Genomic DNA, 19,951 nt, shown 5'->3' on the forward strand with positions numbered 1-19,951 from the left:
ATTGCTGCTTACTGGAGCTGCTGTAAGCTTGCTAGCTCGGTTAGCTGTGCATCTAGTGGTCCGAATTGGGAGCCTGGGGCACCAGGGGAGTGTCGGTGTTTACACCACTAGCACAGCAGCTTTGGGCCGGGTTGGGATAAGGCTAGCTGCTTAGCATGCTAACTTCAGTAGACATCATTATGTCAAAAGTGTCATTTCTTCACATTAAATCATATTTTATATTGTACTCAAATTTTTGGTGCGTTCCAGCCTTAGAGCACATTTGTGTTGCAACACAAATATTACCAACTGACTTAAAATGATGTGCTCTATCATAAGATTACAAGGTGAAATCAATGCATTCAGGATTTACATCACTTGTTCACATATGTATGGGTTTTTATTAACATTTCTCCAGAATTGTGCTTTTAATAAGTACCCTGCAAGGAAAGCATACAGTATTTGTTGGAGTTACACTAAGTGAATTGATCTCAGCAGTACTTGGCTGCATGATATACTGATAGCAATTACAACCAGCTAGAGACAATACTTTAGATTTGAGGTTTCCTATCACAGCGTAAATGAGACATGAAACTACATAAATAATACTGACACTAGTGTAGAGGAAGTACTCCAAAACTGTGCAGGTTACAGCAGATTGTTCTTCTGTGTTTCTGACCGGAAGACGTTACACTGCAGTCACTTTCAGCACAAGTGCTTCAGATCGGTTTGCTTTATCAGGAAGTCATTTTATAGTTGTGACATTAACACTCTCAGTTGAGTGTACCGTTTGGTTTATCACACTTACACAAAATGTAACAATAAAATATCCTTTTTGTCTAGAAAATATGTATTTACAATTATAAATAACTATGAAGAATAGGATAGAAATATTTCTATTTGTTTGATAAATGACTTTGCATAAAACTGAACAGAAAAAAAACAAAAAAACAGAAAAAGACACACGTAAACACATCAACAAAAAGAAATGTAAGAAACTTCAGTCCATCCCTGCAACACGTGGTAAAGATCACCTCCTCTACAAACGAGGAGAATGTGCAAGTGAAAATCCAGTGACAATCAGCACTGTCCATCCTGCATTCTTTCAGTCGCCAACCAGGAGCATTCATAGTTGCTCTTTTGTTTACCTCCTCCTACCCTGAGGCTCCCTGTGGTTGGACCCTGTGACCTCTAGCACAGCCAGGAGGTGGGCACCCACTGTGGCTCAGTGTCTAGCTTGTCTATCAGCCTGCGCAGCTCGTGGAAAGCCGGGTCCGGATCCATGTTCACGATGGTCGCGTCGAAGAAGTGGCCGAAAGTGTGCTCCATCTCGCGGGCCTTTTCGATAACTTCCTTCAGATCTTCAGGCTGTGCAAACACAAACGAGACATTAAGCCTTAAAAACAGTGAGAGGGTAATGAGTCTTTTAAAATGACTAATGGGCATAAATCTACAAGCTGTACAGAACCATTTTATGTTTCAAGTTCCCGTCTACTTCAGTTGTTTGCAATGCTGTTTGCTGTTTTGCTGTGAAGCTCCAGCAATGTTTTGTGGACTATAAAACCTTTTTCTTAACTTATTCTTTAAGATGTTGTCTTTGTTATGAAAATAACTTCATGCATGAGTTCCAAACTATAGTGTTTCAAATGTCAATGGCAATCTCCTATTTATTTCTTAATGAATGTAAAGTTGATGTGGTTGCATGATTCTTGCAAGTTTTGGGTTGTTTCCACATAGCTGGATTGACGGTAAGTCGCTTTGGATAAAAGCTTCAGCTAGATAAAGGTGAGGTAGACATAATAGATAATAGCTATTAGTTTATAGATCCTTGGTCGTTGTGTTTAATTTGTTTTCTCCTTTAAATAATCTCACACGCAGTTTTGCTGTCTAAGAGTAGGTTTGTTTGGTCACCTACCCAATTGTTTTTTTAAATAATATAACTTATTGGACTCCCTCCCAACATGTTTTTTTCCCAATATAACGCTTTTTCCAGGATGTTAATAGTTACAGAAGATTTTTCAGGATACATATTGTTTTAACAAAAAGAAAAAAGGATAATGTGAAGGAAGGTTTCAATCCATTATGTTAATGTCTTGCAAACTATCCTCTAAATGAAAAAAAGCAAAATAAAAATAAATAAATGTAAAGTAATGTACAATGTGCATATTAACTTGAACACTGTACTGTGGGTACCTTTGGTGTCTTCCCCTCTGTGGCCAGCAGAGTGCGTAGTCGTTCCTGAGAAGGAGGAGCGATGAAGATGACATAGGGCTTGAGGTTGGACGACCTCAATACCTGCAGTGACTGACGAGGGGAAGAACAGGGAGATACGAATATATGAAACGAAAGGAAAAAACCAGAACAAAGAAGAAAACCAGGACTGAAAATATACAAAACCAAGCACTACTATGCTGTCTTCAACAACAAAAAAAAAAACTGTTTCTATTTTGTTCAGGATATGAAAATGTGTAATTATGTTCCTGCCAAGCCACAATGGTTAAAATCAAGGCAGAGGGATGATGTGGGCTTGTAATTAACATGTTAGACAGAAACAATGTTGCACTCAGAGTCTTACCCTGGTGTGGAGGCTGAGCAAACAGATACGCCCAGAGTTGATGACATGTCGAACCGAGTCGGTGCTGGTGCCGTACATGTTCTTCTCATATTCCCCGGACTCGATGAACTTCCCGCCCGCTAAGTCGGCTTCAAAGGCAGACCGACTGATAAAGTGGTACTCGCGCCCGTTCCGCTCATGTATCCTTGAGTTTCTGGTTGTGTCTGACCCATGAAAAAAGACAATTAATTTGACTTAGTATGAAAACTCAATCAAAAAACCACAGCGAGTCCTTTTTAAGTGGTCAGTTTTGTGCAGTCACAGTTAGGTCATGTGTGTTAAATCATGAATTGTTGATGAATACTTGATACTGCAGTGTCTCCACGTTTTGACTTACGTGGGACGGCGACGGCAAACTTTTCCGGTTCGATGGACAATAGCCTCCGACGCAGCTCATCATGACCGCTGTTTGTCGGACCAATCAGAGCGATGGGGCGTTTACGACTGGCCGGCTGGTGATAGAGCGACATCTCCTCATAGGTCAGAATGTCATCGTAGTCTGAAGAGACAGTCGAGAGTGGTTAATGAAACATCCCTGACCAACATACCAAATCCTTTTTAGCTCCTCACCTGCTGTTCTGTAACCAACGCTGACCTTCCACCTCTCTTGGAAGGTGGAAATGAACCCCAACTATCGCATTATTTCTGTTTTTGTGGGCACACTGTCTTTTTTAACAATGTAAAATCACACTCTTTTACTGCTGGACACTGAGCAGGGTGTATGTCTGAGTGTATACGTGTTTCTATGTGTGAACAAATAACACCAAAGGCCCCTTCAAGCCATTTAGGCACCTGCTGGGCACCTGTTGATCCTGTCTGTGAAGACGGGACTAATCTGACCTGTGACACACCGAGTCTGGACAGCCTGCTGCTGAAAACGACAAGACGTGTCAGGTCCAGCTAACGTGTGACAAAGTGTGGACACTTGGAAGCTGCCCAGCACACAAGCACTCTTTCTCTGGTGGCAAATGAGAAGCGACAACTGGAGTTTTGCGGGTTAAAGGTGTAGCTTCTTAACTTCTTGACTGTTGAAGAGGAGGGTGCACGTTCTCAATCACGCAAAGTCAAACCGTTAAGCCTCTGAAGAGACACAAAAAGAGTAAAAGTAGTCTTACCAGTATTTTTGCTCATGTTAGACATGCTCTTCTTCCTTTGTTTCTTGCTTTTCTTTGGATACCAATGCTTCCCTGCAGAAACGACAAGTCAAAAAAATGTTTGCTTTATCATTTCACTTTGTTACAACCAACTGGATGCCACAAATTCTATTTAAATGAGTCAGTGTGGATGCAAAATGTTTGAGTTTGCAAATTACATCTTGTATTTTCTCACCACATAGTGTGTGTTGCACATGTTAAGCTCACCTTGGTGCTCTCGACTCCTGTCTGTTATAGTTTTCTTCAAGGTCTCCCTCTGCTGCTGGAAGCTTTTCCCTGAAAAAGAGGAGAGCAAAGAGAAACAGATCAGCTATCCAGCACTGTAAATATAGATACACAGGTCAAGTGCAGTGCATTTTAAACTTGAGAAGCCCAGTGTGTTTAAAAATGTAAGTTTTAATGGATTAAACTTTCCAGACGTGTCGAGGAACAGGCATAAAGATGGCCGCTTTCCATTTTCAGTGCTTAACCTCATTTTCTTCCAGCCACAACAGGCCAAGGTCAGAGAGTAATCACAAATAATTCTTAGGTGTCTGTTTTAATCTGCTCTGACATGCCAGATGGGTGGTGTTTCATGCCAGGATGGAAGTGCCGGGTAGGTTATTAGTCACAGACAACTTTTAAGTATTTTACTGTGACTGCATTCCCACGTACGACTAGGGATGGAATTAATAATCAACTGGGCAATGTATCATGAGAAGTGATGTTAAGTTTATTCATTATTAATAAGCAGGTATCACAGTTTAATTTATGTGCGTTTCATGCGTTTTTCTGATCAATATCTTTTTAGAGGTACTGAGACATTTGGATTTTTTAATGTCATTTACACAGGTTTAAAAGATCTGAGTAACTATCATGCAGATGTGGATCTTATGTGTACGACAGGCTGTGAACTTGTGCTGTGTTTTTTCTTATATATTCTGGCAAGATTACATTTAGATTTTTTATTTTGATCTAAATGTGTGAAATGGCAGCACAATTTCAACCAATGTATTTAAATTGATACAGAATTATCACGTATTTGCACATTTCTGTCTTGTATTTTATTTGCACTTGCTGATGGAATAACTGCTTTATTAACCAAGTGACCTTGAGCTGAAAGGAAGACCTGATCTCAGACGTTTATTCTCAATACAATGTCAAAGACCCTCATTTGCATGCAACTCTTTGTTGCTCCTCTCTCTATTTTTCAGCTGACTGCACTGCACAGGTTGTTAAAATACCAAATAGGCAAAATGCAAAAAGCATATGTAAGACTGGTGTGATGAAATATACATTAGCATGCGTGTGCTGTAGTTAGATTTTCCATTTGTTATGTTAAAATAAAGAAGGTGATACTACAAAGCGCATACACATATAATAACAGGATATGAATCTTTTTGATTTTTAGTATTCGTAGCAGTTTGTCCTTGCAGTTATCTGCCCTTGTGAAGCAATAAACTACATATTGATATTCAGGCTCTGCTCTGGTCCCTACCTGGAATGAGTCCAGCCAGGGGCTGGTTGTCTTCATCGCCGTCCCTGTAGGCCTGCCACCAGTTGGGGTCATCCTGGCTGATGACGTGGAGGATGTCTCCCTTCTGGAAGGACAGGCCCAGCTCCCGACATGGCACAAAGGGGTCATCCGAGGGGTCGTAATCAAAGTAAGCCCGTACGTGCATCTGAGGACAGGGTTTACACTGTCAAGGTTGGCATGACATGCATGCAGACAGGCGATCCCACGCACGCACACACACCCACATCATTAGAGACTTACCACAGTCTGTCTGTGTGGGGCAGGTTTAATCTGAGAGCTCGGGATGAGGAGGAAGGTCAGAGTGCCGTGCATTTGTTGCTGACGGAAAATAAGATGGAATGTAATGAATTAAACATGACAGAGATCACATTTCCATAAAACAATACCTTATACCGACTGTATTTACACAGGGCCCCAGACGTTTAGCAGGGTTTCATTGCTATGCAGTTGGTTGTATATTACACTTTCAGAATATGTATTTATGTTAAATCACATTTAAATTGGCACATGAAAAGGAAAATCTTTCTGTTAAGATAACTGTGATCTCTTAAAATTAATGTATATATTAAGTGTCCACAACTCAACATCTTAATTTTGTTGTTGAGCGTGAATGAAACACAACATCACCAGCTATGGAGGATCATAGAAGACCACTGGTCCTCACCAGTAAGTCGTGGACTTCATTGACGTGTTTCCCCCGGATGGAAATCCCGTTGATCTCCAGGATCTCATCTCCCTCGCTCAGAAGGCCGCTACTCTCTGCTGCTCCACCTTTCACCACACGACTCACCACCACACTGTCCATGTCGTTACGTACCGTCGCACCCTGAAGGCCAGAAACACCCACAGCTCATTTATTGTAGATGACAGGACATTGGATAACTCATGCTACGCTTAAAACTCATAATATTCCCTAAAATGACAGTGAACCGACAGATACAAGGAGAAGAGGCAACAGTTTGAATGCAAAGGAGCGTGTCTCATACAGTGAACATCATTCACTACATTTACATGCACACTATCTTTCCACCACTATGCTGAATATGACAATACAGCATATCCTGTCCGGATATTCTGTATGAGGCCTTTTTTCCAAATGTAGCATTTTACGATTAATTTTCAGCAGGAATATTGTCTTTTTTTAGAATAAGGGAAAAACCGGAGTATTTTGTGCATGTATAGGCAGTCACTGTGTCAGTGCCAATGGTTTCAAATGGGCCTGGAGCTCACACTGACAGGCATTTTTCTGCCCTGTTGGTTTGTGGGTACACTGACACTGACACACCCACATGATAAATGTGAGTAGGGGAACATGGTGAGAGAGGAAAGTAGAGGCTTTTTCTTTTTTTACTGGACACAATAAACATAAAACCTACAATAAATAACATGGGTGCTTCAGATCTATCTAGGTCTTAATGGTTCATCTTTGTTCTTTGCTGTTGTGAATTTGACTGCTGTGTGGATATTTTTCAAATTTCACTGTACTGTATTTATATACAGTGCCAACTGTATTTACTTGTTTCTCACTGCCTTGTCTCTCCGAGTGGCTTCTCACAAGAGCAGTTATGATGAAGTACAACATTCACAAGCTGAAAAAATACAGAGATGTATGCACACAGCAATAAGAGGAAGAAGGTAATAGTAGTCATTAATAGATGCCGTCTCACCAGTGGAGTGTCGCGGGCCTTTTCCAGCCGCACCAGTTTAACTGTCTCTCCAACATACTGGGTCACATTTTCCTCTGCAATTTCCTGCACCGCCACACTGTCATGGACCTGCATCAGTGCCTGCCACATAAAACAAACATAGAGACACACATAGAGACAGACAGTACACACATAGACATTTTACGAACACACAATAGACAGAAAATAAAGAAGAAGGCAGCGTGAGAAAGCATGAATGGCTTCTGATTGTGTCCGTATAGATGTGTTGGAACTACTATGGCTGGTGTGGAAATAAAATGACCATAAGTGAATAGCATTGTTTACAACATGATACACATATATTTGTACTCTGTACTTGTCAAACTGATAAAAAAAAAGAAAGAAAGAAAAGTAACTATAAAAAAAAAAGTCAAACATGCACCTGCTACAAGAAGCCTACCAACGGCCAACGTCTTTTATAACAAGACCAGTCAGCAAGCCCACCTCTAAGCTAGAAATAAAACACAGATTGCTCCCTCACTTCATTTAATGTGACAGGCGCTCTGTACCCCACAATTAATAACCGTCGGTCCAAATTAGTTTCTCTATCCGGCAGCAGAGGGGACCGGAGAGAGCGGAGGCCAGGCTAAGCTTTGGCGTACGCACAATCCGTCTTAATCTCCCCCAGCGTTTAGGAGCCGAGATCCACCACCATCAATCATCAAACACCTTTGGCTACCCTGCTCATGTCCTAGAAAACGGTGAAAGGGAGACAAGTGGACTTGAGGGGACCCTATTCCTCTCACACATGCACCTGTCTTCATTAGTATAGGGTATGAGGTTGTTTACCTGTACAGACTACAGGGTGACTCATGTGATCCTCTGCTCCCTGCAGAGAAACCAACATAATCTGTTCCACTTTCAGTGCCACAAGGCAAGGCTAGCATCACATCATACTGCCCCTGCTGGCTACATGGATCCAGGTCAGTGGAGGGGTTAACAGGGCAATGGGAGAATTGGTAATTCTCACAGTGAAGGATCAGGTCGGGACCCTCAACCATAAAATCACAGCCGAGTCTTCCACCTGAGGTCTTTTCTCACCTTGCTGCCTCTCTAATGGACGATGACAGTCTGATAATGTGGTTACAGTTTTTTCTACTGAAGAATCACTGAAGCTTGAACTGACAAATGGAGAGCGTCGTCAGCTCGAGACACTTCAAAGCAAAGCAATTTGAATATCTGTTTGATGCTTTTCATGTTGACACACCAAATGCTAAACAGATGTCCCACTAAATAGACACAAAGGTAACCAAAATCAAGTGTGCAAGGTTTTTTTATAATAACACTCTGCACACAGCAGAGAAGTGGCCTGCCTGTACCTGAGATGTCTAATCGTTTCCATAATGATGGAGCGTGTGTTAAAGAGGGACATCTTCATTGTCCAGTCAGTCAGCTGTACCAACAACAGCCTTGGCAGTGCCCCGCAGTATCCTTATGAAGGCTGCAACTAACCATTATTTTTCATTATTGATTAATCTACCGATTATTTTTGAGTTTAGCGGGTTAAGCGTTTAGTCTATAAAAAGTTAAAAAAAAGAAACGAAATGTGAAAAATGCTCATCTCAAAAAAAACTCCTTAAAAAAAGGGAGGAAAATCAACAAATCCTCACATTTAAGGAGCTGAAACCTGCTAATATTTGAACAATTATCCAATTAGAATAAGTCTGTACAACACTAATTATATTTCCAGTTCTCCAATTATCAGCATATCGACTAAATAAATGAGTTTGTCTATAAGGCTCAGCTGTTTTTTTTTTAATAATAATATTGCAAGCTGGCGAGCCGACATCTGACCTGCAGATGAGGATTGGTGAGCAGAGCCTGCAGCTCCAAACCCTCCTTCTGTTGGCTGGACTGGAGAATCTTCTGCACCTGAGCAGAAACACAGACACATAGATCTATGTTGAGGTAATGTTTAGATATAATCACAACTATGATCAAAGGATCTCTAATCTTTTGATTCCAAGTTGTATCATTTTTCTTAAAATTGATGATTTAAGTCAGATTTTAGCGTCAGAGCTGGTTGAATTGCTTCGGGAACCCCACAACCTGCACTGAAATTGAGGAGGCGGCATTTTTGTAACTTTCCGTGCAACCGTCAATTCAGCATTCACACGCACTTTACACACTGTGACTGGCTAGCTGTTTTTCTGTCACCTCTCATGTGACCAACCTGGTGTAACACTGAGAATGTCTTTCAGGAGAGACTGTGTGAAAATGTATAACCCAGCTGTAAGTAATGTCCTCACATCTCCAAAATGTCCAATCATACATTACCATCTGTAAAGCAGAATGACATTTGATGAATACATGAATGCTCTCCAGACGATGCATTCTTTGGATCTTGGTGACTCAGTGACCCATATCTTAGCTCTAACCTCAGGGCTGACTGTCATCTTTTTACACATCACATCTGTTCTGAGATATACCAAACACAAGACATTCAGAAATCTCATGAGTGGCTGACGATGATGACCTTTCTGTTAGCACTCTCACATCGAAAATATCTTATGATTGTGTGCATTGCTTTCTACTCAAAATACATGTTCGACAATTCATGCAAACCATCCATTAATCTTACTTTTCTTGTTACCCTTCATTGGTCTACATAACCTTTTTCACGACAATGTGTTTAATATTTCACTGACATTTCCACTTTCCCTAAAGTTAGGGCTGCACAAATATCTACACGAAGCCGAGACACTAAACTATTCGTCTCCTAACCCTTTCATGTATTCCAGAGAACCATGTTGTCTTGTTAGTTTAATAATGACTCAACTGCATGATGAAAGAGTTTGGATTTTCAGAGTTGCCAGATAAATAAAAACAAACAAGTAAGCTGAGACTCTGTGTAAAATGAAAATAAAAACAGAATGTGATCATCTACAGACAAACAACATTTATCAACAACATTTTTCTGTCTGTCTGTGAGTTTTTCCTTAGTTGAGGGTCTAAGGACAGAGAGTGTTGTACACACAGATTGTAAAGCCCACTGAGGCAATGTGATTTTGAACTATTAAAATAAAATTGACATGAAGTGTTCATGAGCCCATGTAGTAATGTCCTTTATACAATCATGTGTTTCGCAAAATGGTGAATCTCGCCCCATCCTTTCATACCCAATCACGTTACTATCGCCTGTTACCATTTAACCTGTGTTTTTTGAGCATTACACAACATTCCCAGTCTTTTGCTGCCCCTATCCCAACTTGTTTGAAATGTGATGCTGCCATCAAATTCTGAAAAACCATATATTTACAAAAATCGATGAAGTTGATGAGCTAAAATTTTAAAAATAGATTGTCTTTGTACTGTTCTTTAATTGAATATATGATGAAAAGGATTAGCAAATTATCACACTCTGTTTTGTTTATGTTTTACACAGTGTCCTAACTTTTTTTGGACTCAGGTTTGTACTTGGCTACAAACTAGTAACTCTTAGCAGGGTTTCACATTCCAGACAGAAAATGTCTCCATGTCCACTCTGCTGTAAAGCAGCTTGTTAAGTTCTTGCTGTTACACAATAAAATAAACTAAAATCCACAACAGGATTTTTTTCATTCCTCAATGTTGTATTCAACAAGCATAAACTTGGAAAGCACCTCTCTGCTACAACACATTACACTTCTCTTCCATGGCTTTTCAGACTTTCCACTCTGCTCAATTTTTATTCCTTCCTTCCTTTTCTCCTCTCTGTTACGTGCTTCTATTTTGAATCATGTGGTTCTTGTGTTGTCATCTGGTGGGAAGATGTTATTGTTTGTGGCTTGGACTGTGTACTGAATCATGACAGCAGACCTTTTGGTATCCTGTTACTCTGTCTCTCTGCCTCTTCATCTCCTGTTTGCAGCTTAGTTCATCCAGTACACTAATCGAAGCTCTCACTAACAAGGTGACGCATGTCCCCCCACCCTCCCCCAGCAGCGCTGCACCTCGGCCCACGCTGCTGTAAGCTGCTGGAGTTTCTTTTTCTGGCTGCCCAGATCCTGGCCTCCTTCCTGCAGTGTGCTGCACCGAGGGCTGCTGGGAGATTAGTTTACCCAACAGCCAATCTGAGTGTCACACAGCACAGCCACTTAGACACACTGCAGCTCAAACTATTACGTGTTGTTAAGAGCTCCAGGAGCTGGGTGAGCGCACACGCTGAATTACTGTACGCAAGGAGAGAACGTGTTGTGTGTGTGTGAAGAAAAATAGATCATCTCAGCTGGGCCCTCTATCTTCAAAACACTCCTGTCAAGACTGGAATAGCAATTTTGTAGCAGTGCTATTTTGTGTCCTTTGAGTGAACTCTACACAGCTCATAGCAGCATGTTTCTGCAAAACAAGGCCGACTCGTACACATCTAGCCATCAGCTAAAAATCACACTGCACCAGTATAAGTGCGCTGAAAAGCCTGCATTACATTTTGCCATGTTGCACCTATCAAAAGTTGACACTAATCCTAATGAAGTGCCTATTGTGGGTGTAGTCTGTCATTGTTGTATAGAGCTTCTACCTAATTCATAGCAAACCATATCACAATTTCTGTCTTTTCACAGGGACCCAGCTCTGTGTGACAGACTGCATTCGCTTGGCTCTGCGAGGACACGAGTCAATTACTGTTGCTTTGCTTCAGTGGAGACAAACTGGCTTGTGTTTTGTCAACAAGGAAGTCAGGTGTGGCACGTTTCCACTGACTTAAACCTGAACAGGAAGGTGGTTTCTTGTTTTCTGTCACTTTCTGTACTGGAGCGCAGAAAACAGGGCTGTCAACAGTCATATAAAGAGGAAACAACAGTGGGCGAATAAGGACATCAAATCAAACCAGTGGAATACTCAACCAAGTATTTACCTTTGGTTCACACCTTCTTCCTTTTCCTTCCTTGTCCGATTTTAAATCTTCGACCTTCTACCTCTTTTAACTAAATTTTCATGCATGGCCTGGATCCAACAAATCCCTCATTTTTGTTTTCACTCACCTTGTTAACCAGACAATTTACATTTTCATAATTATCCAGACTGGCACGGCTTTCTTTTGGGCAGCTTTGTTGAATTAATCATCACCTCGAGCAAAGATTTTTTATGCTTCATTGAGCTTGTTCAGATGCTTTACTCGCAGAGGTACTTGCCTCTAAACAGAAGCTTAACAAGGTCCAAAACCACAAATTGGCCAGTACAATCTAAGCGCTTGTTTGCACAAACTGCCTCCTCTGTGGAGACCAATGCCTGTCTCATGAGGTGCGGATTTGGGTATGTGGCATGGTTAAAAATGTCTAAAAATTAAAGTCAGCTATTTATCATTCTGGGTACAAGTGAGTCTATTTTCCTTGATTAAGTTTCTCTTGGAGCTGGACACCGAAACCACTGAGCTAAATTTCCATCACTTTTCCATCACTTTTCCTACTGCAGCAAAGTCAAAGAGCTTCCCCACAATGTTTGTTTTCAGCTGTAACAAGTTGATTCAAAATGATGATTCTGCGTACCTCCTGGCAGAGATCCTGTGCTTGTACCGTGAGCGGTGAGTTGGGACTGACTCTGCTCTTCTGCTGGGTTACAGAGCTGTAAATGGTGTAGGCATTCCTGAAGTCCTCCCTGGCAAGGAGCTGCATTATCAGCTCCACATCCTGCTGGCTCTGTGTATCCGACAGGCAGTGCTGCGCCCACTTCAGGGCCTGCACCAACTCTTCCAGTTCTGCGGGAGAGGCAGAAGACAGTGAGTCAGATGATGGAAGTCAGGAAATCTTGAGTCATTTACAGTTAATTTGTGCTTGTCATTTGTCTGATGGGTTTATTTTGTATGTCCAAGGCACAAGGCACATGGAAGATAAAATGAAAGCATGTATTGTAATATGCAACAAGTTATGGGTGACCTATGGTAACTCTAAGAAAGTCACTTCATATATTATGTGGAAATCCATATTTAGGATGTTAATGAAGGACTTGTCATGATTTCATGACTGAGCCGTAAACATGTTGATAGTAGAGAGACTGGACTTAGGCAATTGAGTCACACAGACTTTACCTCAATACTAGGCCGATACCTAGTATCCTAGTATTATGAGGTCTGTGTCTTAAGAGCAGGGGTGGCACCACACCTCATCATAATACTAGGTATCGGCCAATGTTGACAGATGTTGGAAGATGGCATTAAACAATGACTGTAGCCGATGTTTATCTAATCTGTTACATCAATTTTGCGTTAGTGTACTGAATTTTTTTAAATTGTTATCACTGAGTAGGTATTTGTATAGCAGGCCAAAATGTTTTCTGAAGCAGTGACTTTTGTAAAGAAGGGCTGAAGGACTTCAACACAGTTCAGTTATTTTTTTGATAATGACAACAAAAAAAACCCATTGGTATCAACATTGGCTATCGGCCAAAATCTTTATTTTGAACTTCCTCACTGGTTGAGAATTTCACAATCAGTTCATCCCTAATAAATACTGTATCTGCTAAACAGATTATCATTAATAAAATATCTATGAAAACTTGTATTTCTGACATTCTTGTCTTTGTTGGAGAGATTTTTGTCCTCCAGTGATATTTGGAAAAAGAACTGTGGGTCTCTGCAGTGGATTTCTAGAATTTTCTAGTGCCTGTGAGTCTTAATTTCTATTAAAGTCAGCCAGGCTGCTGCAGTGTTTAAATTGTTTACACTGGAAAAGTATCATGGCAGACAGAATGGATACATTTTACAGGAATTATTTTCCTGTAACAACTTAAACTGGGCAGCAATGTATTGTACAAGTATGTATGAGACTGATACTAGCAGATTTCATAGTTGAGAGGCCCAGTTTGACCCAACACAGCAGGGTCACAAAGTCAAGTCAGGGAAGCTGCCCAGACACATTCAGACCAACTGTAAACATTTCTTTATCACGCATCACTGTATTTACGACGTCTTATGTCATTTGCTATACAGTGTATAGACATTCACTGCAATAAATCAAACGTATGTGTTCTAAGTGACTGAAATTGGTTTGAAACTGAAGAAATGTAATGAGCCCATCCTCTTAAACTTAAAGCAAAAATGTGTAATCAATTTCTTTCTACACACAAAATGAAATAGTTCAAACAATATTATAAATGGTGTACCACTGTATGTACTAGACATGCACTAACCCTTTGTATCATCAATATAATTAATCAGAAATTATTTTATGTTATTGTGGCCACTGATGGGCTCTTTGCTCTTCATTCCAGCTTTAGGACAGAGACATTAACCAGTGGAAATGGTGGACAGCGCCTAAATAACATCACCCCCTCCACTCCCACTGCCCTCTGCTCTGCCTCCTCATTGTTTTGGCTACTTTTGTTTTCACAGATTTTTTTTTCCAACCTCACAATTCTCTATTCTTCTCGGAGGTCTGAAATCCTCCTCCTTTGTAACCCTCTTTCCTCCGTCTACCCTCTCTGACCTCTATAAAGACTTCGTAACCCTCACTCCCTCCTCCTTTCAACTCACCGACTACAGGATCCTGGGAGCTTGTGTCTTTGCTGGCCTTTTCCTTCCCCTCAAAGGTGGGATTGTCAATTCCAACCTTAGGGTTCTGCGACAACTTCTTGAGCCTCAGTGAAGCGTTTGGGTCGATGTCGTGCTTCCCCCTGCCATCCTCCTCTCTCCTCTTCCTCAGCTCCTCCTGGTAGTGCTGGATCCGCTCCATGTGGGCACTGCAGTGTGGAGATTTGACAAGGCTACTTTCCTCCCCCGGACAGTCCACTGCCCTCTCTCTGTGGCTCTTGGCCTGACCAGAGGCCTCTTGCACATAACCGTTCATGTGGGACGTGATCATCCCTGCTGTAGCAGAGTACAGCTCAACCCACCCCAGAATTTACTGAGATCTGCTTGGGTGTTAGGAGGCACCAGCGCTGCTCAAATCAGAGGCCATAGCACGCCAGAGGAGGATGTAATCCTTAGGTTCTTCCTGGAATCTGTCATCCTGAAATACAGAGAGTCAAAATGGGTTTTCCTTGTTATTTTTTTACTTTACTTTAAATAAGTGTTAAACAAAGTCAAGCATTCTTTTGAAAATACTACACATTTTTTAGAAGAATACACAGAAAAAATTACTGTAAACACAATTTAGAAATGGTTAAAAAAAATAATTTCCCTTGTTGACCTTTTATCGCATCCTTAGAAAGCCATAAACAGGAAATAAAGGATTTCATTGTCAGCTCAGATATGCACCAGTTTGGCTGCCAGTCTGACAGTGATTGATTGCTTAATTGATGATACTAAAGATACTGGAGAACTCTTGATCCTTGGTTGCCAACACATTCCCTTCTTGTTATACTTCAGGAGTGCTGAAAGGTGAAACTGGATTAATTTATCCTCTTAAATATGTACTTTATGTTGATTGTATCTACAAAAGGCTATCAGAGAAAATTATCATCTTTATTAAAGCTCCAGACTCTCATCTGTCAATTTAAATATTGACATAATTTTACCACAATTTAAAAGTCCTGACACAACTCATTGTTTGCAGATATGCAATTACACAACTGATTTCTATAGTTCTAATTTAAATACTGTAGTTTTTGTTTAAATGTTTGCTTAAAATGTTTTATTTCTTTCTACTTTTTATAGCCTATTTTACAAAAGCTATTAAAAAAAGACATACAATTAGATTTTCAACCCAAAACTGAACAGACAGTAACATTAATATCTCTGCCAAGGAGGTTATGTGTTCACCCGTGATGTTTTTTTGTTGGTTGTCAGGATTACACAAAATTTACTCAATGGATTTCCACGAAACTTGGATGGAGGATGGGTCTCAGCCTGGAATAGACCTATTAACTTTTGGTGCAGATCTAGATAAAGGAGCAGATCCAGGAATTTTTCTCACTTTCTTTAACACTGTGAGATTTTTCAACATTTTTGTTAATTTCTCAGGGAATAATACATGGATCTTGCATGTTACGGTGGCTGGTATCTATTACTGAGTACAACTTGATGCAGATCCTAGATCTTGATCTTAAATTATGGTTAAGCAGTTATGGTTGGTTTAAAATTTAGGGTGACACAGGGCGATCGAGTTTGACATTGGATTAGGCTTGATTGAATTAAAGGGGACCTTTGGGCCTTAGAGGGAGCATGCACGCTACTCAGTGCCATTCTCGTGACAAACGTGTCGGTGGATGTTCATTGACTTCTTCTGTGCCTTGTGTTATTTTTGCCAAGATATTCATTATAGTGATATTGTAAAGTTTTAAATTCTGGTATTGGGACAACTTAGTCATTATATCATGTACTGCTGCTACATGTGAATTTCCCTCCAGTGGATCTGTAAAGTCTTAATTTCAGGAAAAGTATCTTGTTTGTATTCTCACCCTCACTAACTCTGTCATGGTCCATTTAATTGAATAGTTTGACAGTGGTAACTCTTCCTGCCATGTTAACCTCTTATTTAATGTGCGCTCTTTCAACAGCCTTGAGATGACACAATTCCTCAACATGTAAAAGTTCTATAATTTTCCCATCGATTTGTATGTATTTTACTAATAAACATTTCTTCTTAACTACCTGTTGATCAGGGCCAACATTTGCTCCTACCTCCTCTCATCTAACGTACTGCTAATCTAACTCTTGATACTGAAAGCTCTCTGGCCTTAGTCACCTGAAATCCCTTCAGTTCAGCCTCATCCAGCCATTTGCTTGGGTACACCTGTCCCCAACTTACCTGTCCTCATCAACAGCTTAATCAAAACATCCATCTGTAGCCTATGTATGGACACCTAAATGAAGATACTACATTTAAATGTGATGCCAGACACATAACTGCTACTACCTGAATTGCCATTGTTGGGACTGATCTATTTTAAGGGTGTTACATGCATTAATCTGGATTAGCAAATTTGGTAGTATGGGAGATGTTTGCTTTGACCAGTGATACACACACTTTTATCTTTCACATAATGACATTAGCTTGAGTTTAAATACCATGCAGTGGCTTAGTTAGGGTTCTCTTTCTGCCAACCTCCTATTGCTTAATACATTGCCAGCTTTTGACACACCTGTATTCATATTTCCTGGAACCACAATTGCGAAACAGACTTACATGCTAAACTGCCCTCATTACTACTTAACAGTTAAAGACACCTTTCTGTAGCACTGAGAGAAACCCCCATGTGCCAAAGGATAAACATGGCTTTGTCCCTAAGAGTTACCTATGAGGCTCATGTCATATAGTCAGTCATACACACATGTCACCTACTACTTCATGGCAGGCAGCCCTCCCCCTCTTCTACCTACTTCCCACAGCTAATTACGTCTGGCAGGTCTATCCCTCCAGCTCTTGGTCCAAGCTCCCAAACCCCTCCCGTGCGGAAGCATTTAGCTACGTTTAGAGTGGCGGAGTACGGCTGACAAACAGCAGAGACTGCCAGCGGGCCATCTGTTCCTGTGGGCTTAATTAAGCTTGGGATCTCATGCCCTACTCTGGCTCAGTGGCCACCACAGCACTGGGAGGGATGCAGGGAAGGGACAGAGGGACCTGGACGGAAGATTGGGAATGAATGGAAGTGCACACACCCACCAAGACATACATAAAAGTGGCAATTCGAACAGTTGGTGCTGTGAATTAGATATCCATATATCTAATTGAGACCAAACTGGGGGAGCCTGACCAAAACTGGGGGTTAACGCGGTTATCAGAGGGTGTATATTTTACAGTAGAAAAATAACCTTAATTGTCAGAAATTACAGTGCACTCAAACAGTAAACATCACTGGGAATTTAATCATTAGAAATTACCCCAAGCCTCTCTATCTAGGTCATAATCTCTAAAAAAAAAGTGTTCGTAGTGGCCCATATCAGACATCATAAATGCAGAAACTAATAAAGCTTAGTTAGGGCTATATCGGTGGATAATACTGGCCTACTGATGAAGCGGTCAGACACTACACTGAATGGGGTGAGGGGGCACTAAAAGGCCAAAAATAATAAACAAAATACTTACAAAATAATGGAATGAGGTGGATTTGGCATCACATACCCCGGGAGAACAGGTAAAAACTAAGACAAACAAAAGGGATCTCAGTAGAGTTCAAATTACAAAATGGACTACACTAGAGCCTAGATTACTCTTTCAGAACTTAGTACCATCTTGTCCTGACACGCCCTGTCCTCCTGATGTACAAACCTTTCACCCTCACCACTCTGATGTACAATAAATCCAACAATTATGAGATATTTTAGAGCTTAACAATAAACTTTGTCTCAAATGACACCAGGGAACTGAGAGTAAATGTCAATGGAAAATTAAATTATAAGAAATTATCTGAAGCATCTTTTTCTGCATTGTAGCCACTTTAAAAAAAAGTTTTCATATCTTCATATTGGGCAACATATACAGCAATACAATACATCTGTGTGGGCCAATATCTGCCTATAATATCAGCCAGCAGATGCATCAGTAGGGCTCTAGTCAAAATAGTGGTAGATAGAGAAGCCTCCATTGATAGCAGTGCTGCCTTGTATGCAAAACAAGGCTACAGCAACAGCACTGTTTAGTTATGTGATATACGTTGAAAACAACATGACATATTGTTGAAAGATATGGGAAACGCTTCCTCACAGATACACCAGTGGTATTTCAAAACACTTATTAAACAATACCCCAACAGATCAGTTACTATAGTTAACTGTGACAGGCACAAGCCCTAAACTAGCATACTTACATCTAAGGGTTAATAACATACCAATCCCTGCGTTTTCATTGGAATAGTTACATGTCCTAACAGGTGATTTCTTTCCCAACTCTTATCCCTAATTTGCTCAGACAAATAACAGCTCAAAGAGTAGTTGTAATTTGTTATCCGTCTCTTACCAATCTCCACCATTTTGAATTTGTTATAAAGATAACCTTATAGTCACTGAAAGTCACTTAAATGATGGGTAAACTGAATTTCCTTCACCACCACATCTCTGGCTATAATTAACCACATGAATTCATGTACCTATAGGGTGAAAATGGAAAATATTCTCATACATTAGTCATAGTTTTGTGGTTTAAAACTATCAGTTGCTGGCTTATCTTAAGGTAACTTTAAGCTAGCTAAGATAGACGTATTTCAATGAGTCACACGGAGGATTTAACGCGAACGTTTACTATTGTGTGGAAATAACTTCTCTATTCTGAGCAACTTGCCAAAACAGACATGTAGACTTTATAAACACACTTAGAAAAACAGTATTTTTTATTTTACGGGGTGAAGTAGAACTTAACGTCACGTTAACAATAGCATGGGAATTAGCTTATTAGCCTTGTACCGCTAACTGCGTAGCTTAACGGTAGCTGTCCCATAACAGACTGCGTGTACTCACCACTTTAAAGATAGCAAGATGAATAGGTTTAGGCTGGAAGCGTTTTTTCCTTTACAATCCAACGCTCTGAAAATGTGTGTTTTAATCACACACGGACGGTCAGAAGTAGCACAGGGTCTCACACGGTCCTCACAGGACCGCGTTCAGCTGCTCGACTGACTTTTGTCCAGGCACAGTCGGGACACTTGTGGCCATTGCTGCGAAACTGCGCCTGGTGTTGTGAGACGTCTCCCTGGCAACACTGCGGCTCTTCAGCGCCCCCTCTCTGCCGGACACGTACTGAAGTCATCTCACATGATAATACAGTTGAGACATATGGATACAAATGCAGTGACAAAGTAATGAACATATATGAAAATAATGAGAAATCTTTGGAGACATTAACTCATGCTCTGTACAGGATTTTTAAAGGGGCACTATGTAGTTTTGGAGAAGAAATTCAAAGTCAGAATTTAAGATGATAATACAAACTCCAATTTTTTCCGTAACTGAACAAACAAGCTGTTCTCAGAGGAAAATAAGGCCCCCAGAACACTGTTTGAAGCTAGAAAGGTGGCAGGGTCCGCCACATATAAACAATGTAAAACAGTATGAAATTGTGTTGAACTTTAAGGTCAGTTTGTTTGTACAGTTTATTCAGTCATGAAAATGAAGAGAGGTTGTTTATTTAGTTTG

At 40.6% G+C, this 19,951-nt stretch overlaps 1 protein-coding gene across 5 annotated transcripts; it reads right to left on the bottom strand.

The window, feature by feature from the left end:
- Positions 1-357: 357 nt before the first annotated feature.
- pals1b (protein associated with LIN7 1, MAGUK p55 family member b) lies at positions 358-19,497 on the bottom strand. 5 transcript variants are annotated; one of them, XM_084377806.1, is made up of 15 exons: positions 19,277-19,497; positions 17,910-17,965; positions 14,417-14,891; positions 12,435-12,643; positions 8,764-8,841; positions 6,931-7,050; positions 5,928-6,089; positions 5,504-5,581; positions 5,225-5,408; positions 3,955-4,023; positions 3,709-3,780; positions 2,931-3,092; positions 2,555-2,757; positions 2,173-2,283; positions 358-1,347 (listed from the first exon to the last, which is right to left on the bottom strand). In XM_084377806.1, the coding sequence occupies exons 3-15, from the start codon at positions 14,742-14,744 to the stop codon at positions 1,171-1,173; spliced, it is 1,953 nt and encodes a 650-aa protein (XP_084233932.1). In that variant the 5' UTR covers positions 14,745-14,891; positions 17,910-17,965; positions 19,277-19,497; the 3' UTR covers positions 358-1,170. The 5 variants fall into 5 exon arrangements, with proteins under 5 accessions (XP_084233932.1, XP_084233933.1, XP_084233931.1 ...); XM_084377807.1 differs by lacking the exon at positions 17,910-17,965 and having other exon boundaries at positions 6,931-7,038; XM_084377805.1 differs by lacking the exon at positions 17,910-17,965.
- Between the last annotated feature and the right edge of the window lie 454 nt (positions 19,498-19,951).

Source organism: Pagrus pagrus, assembly GCF_965226575.1.
Source record: "Pagrus pagrus genome assembly, chromosome: 16".
Classification (NCBI taxonomy): Eukaryota; Metazoa; Chordata; class Actinopteri; order Spariformes; family Sparidae; genus Pagrus; species Pagrus pagrus.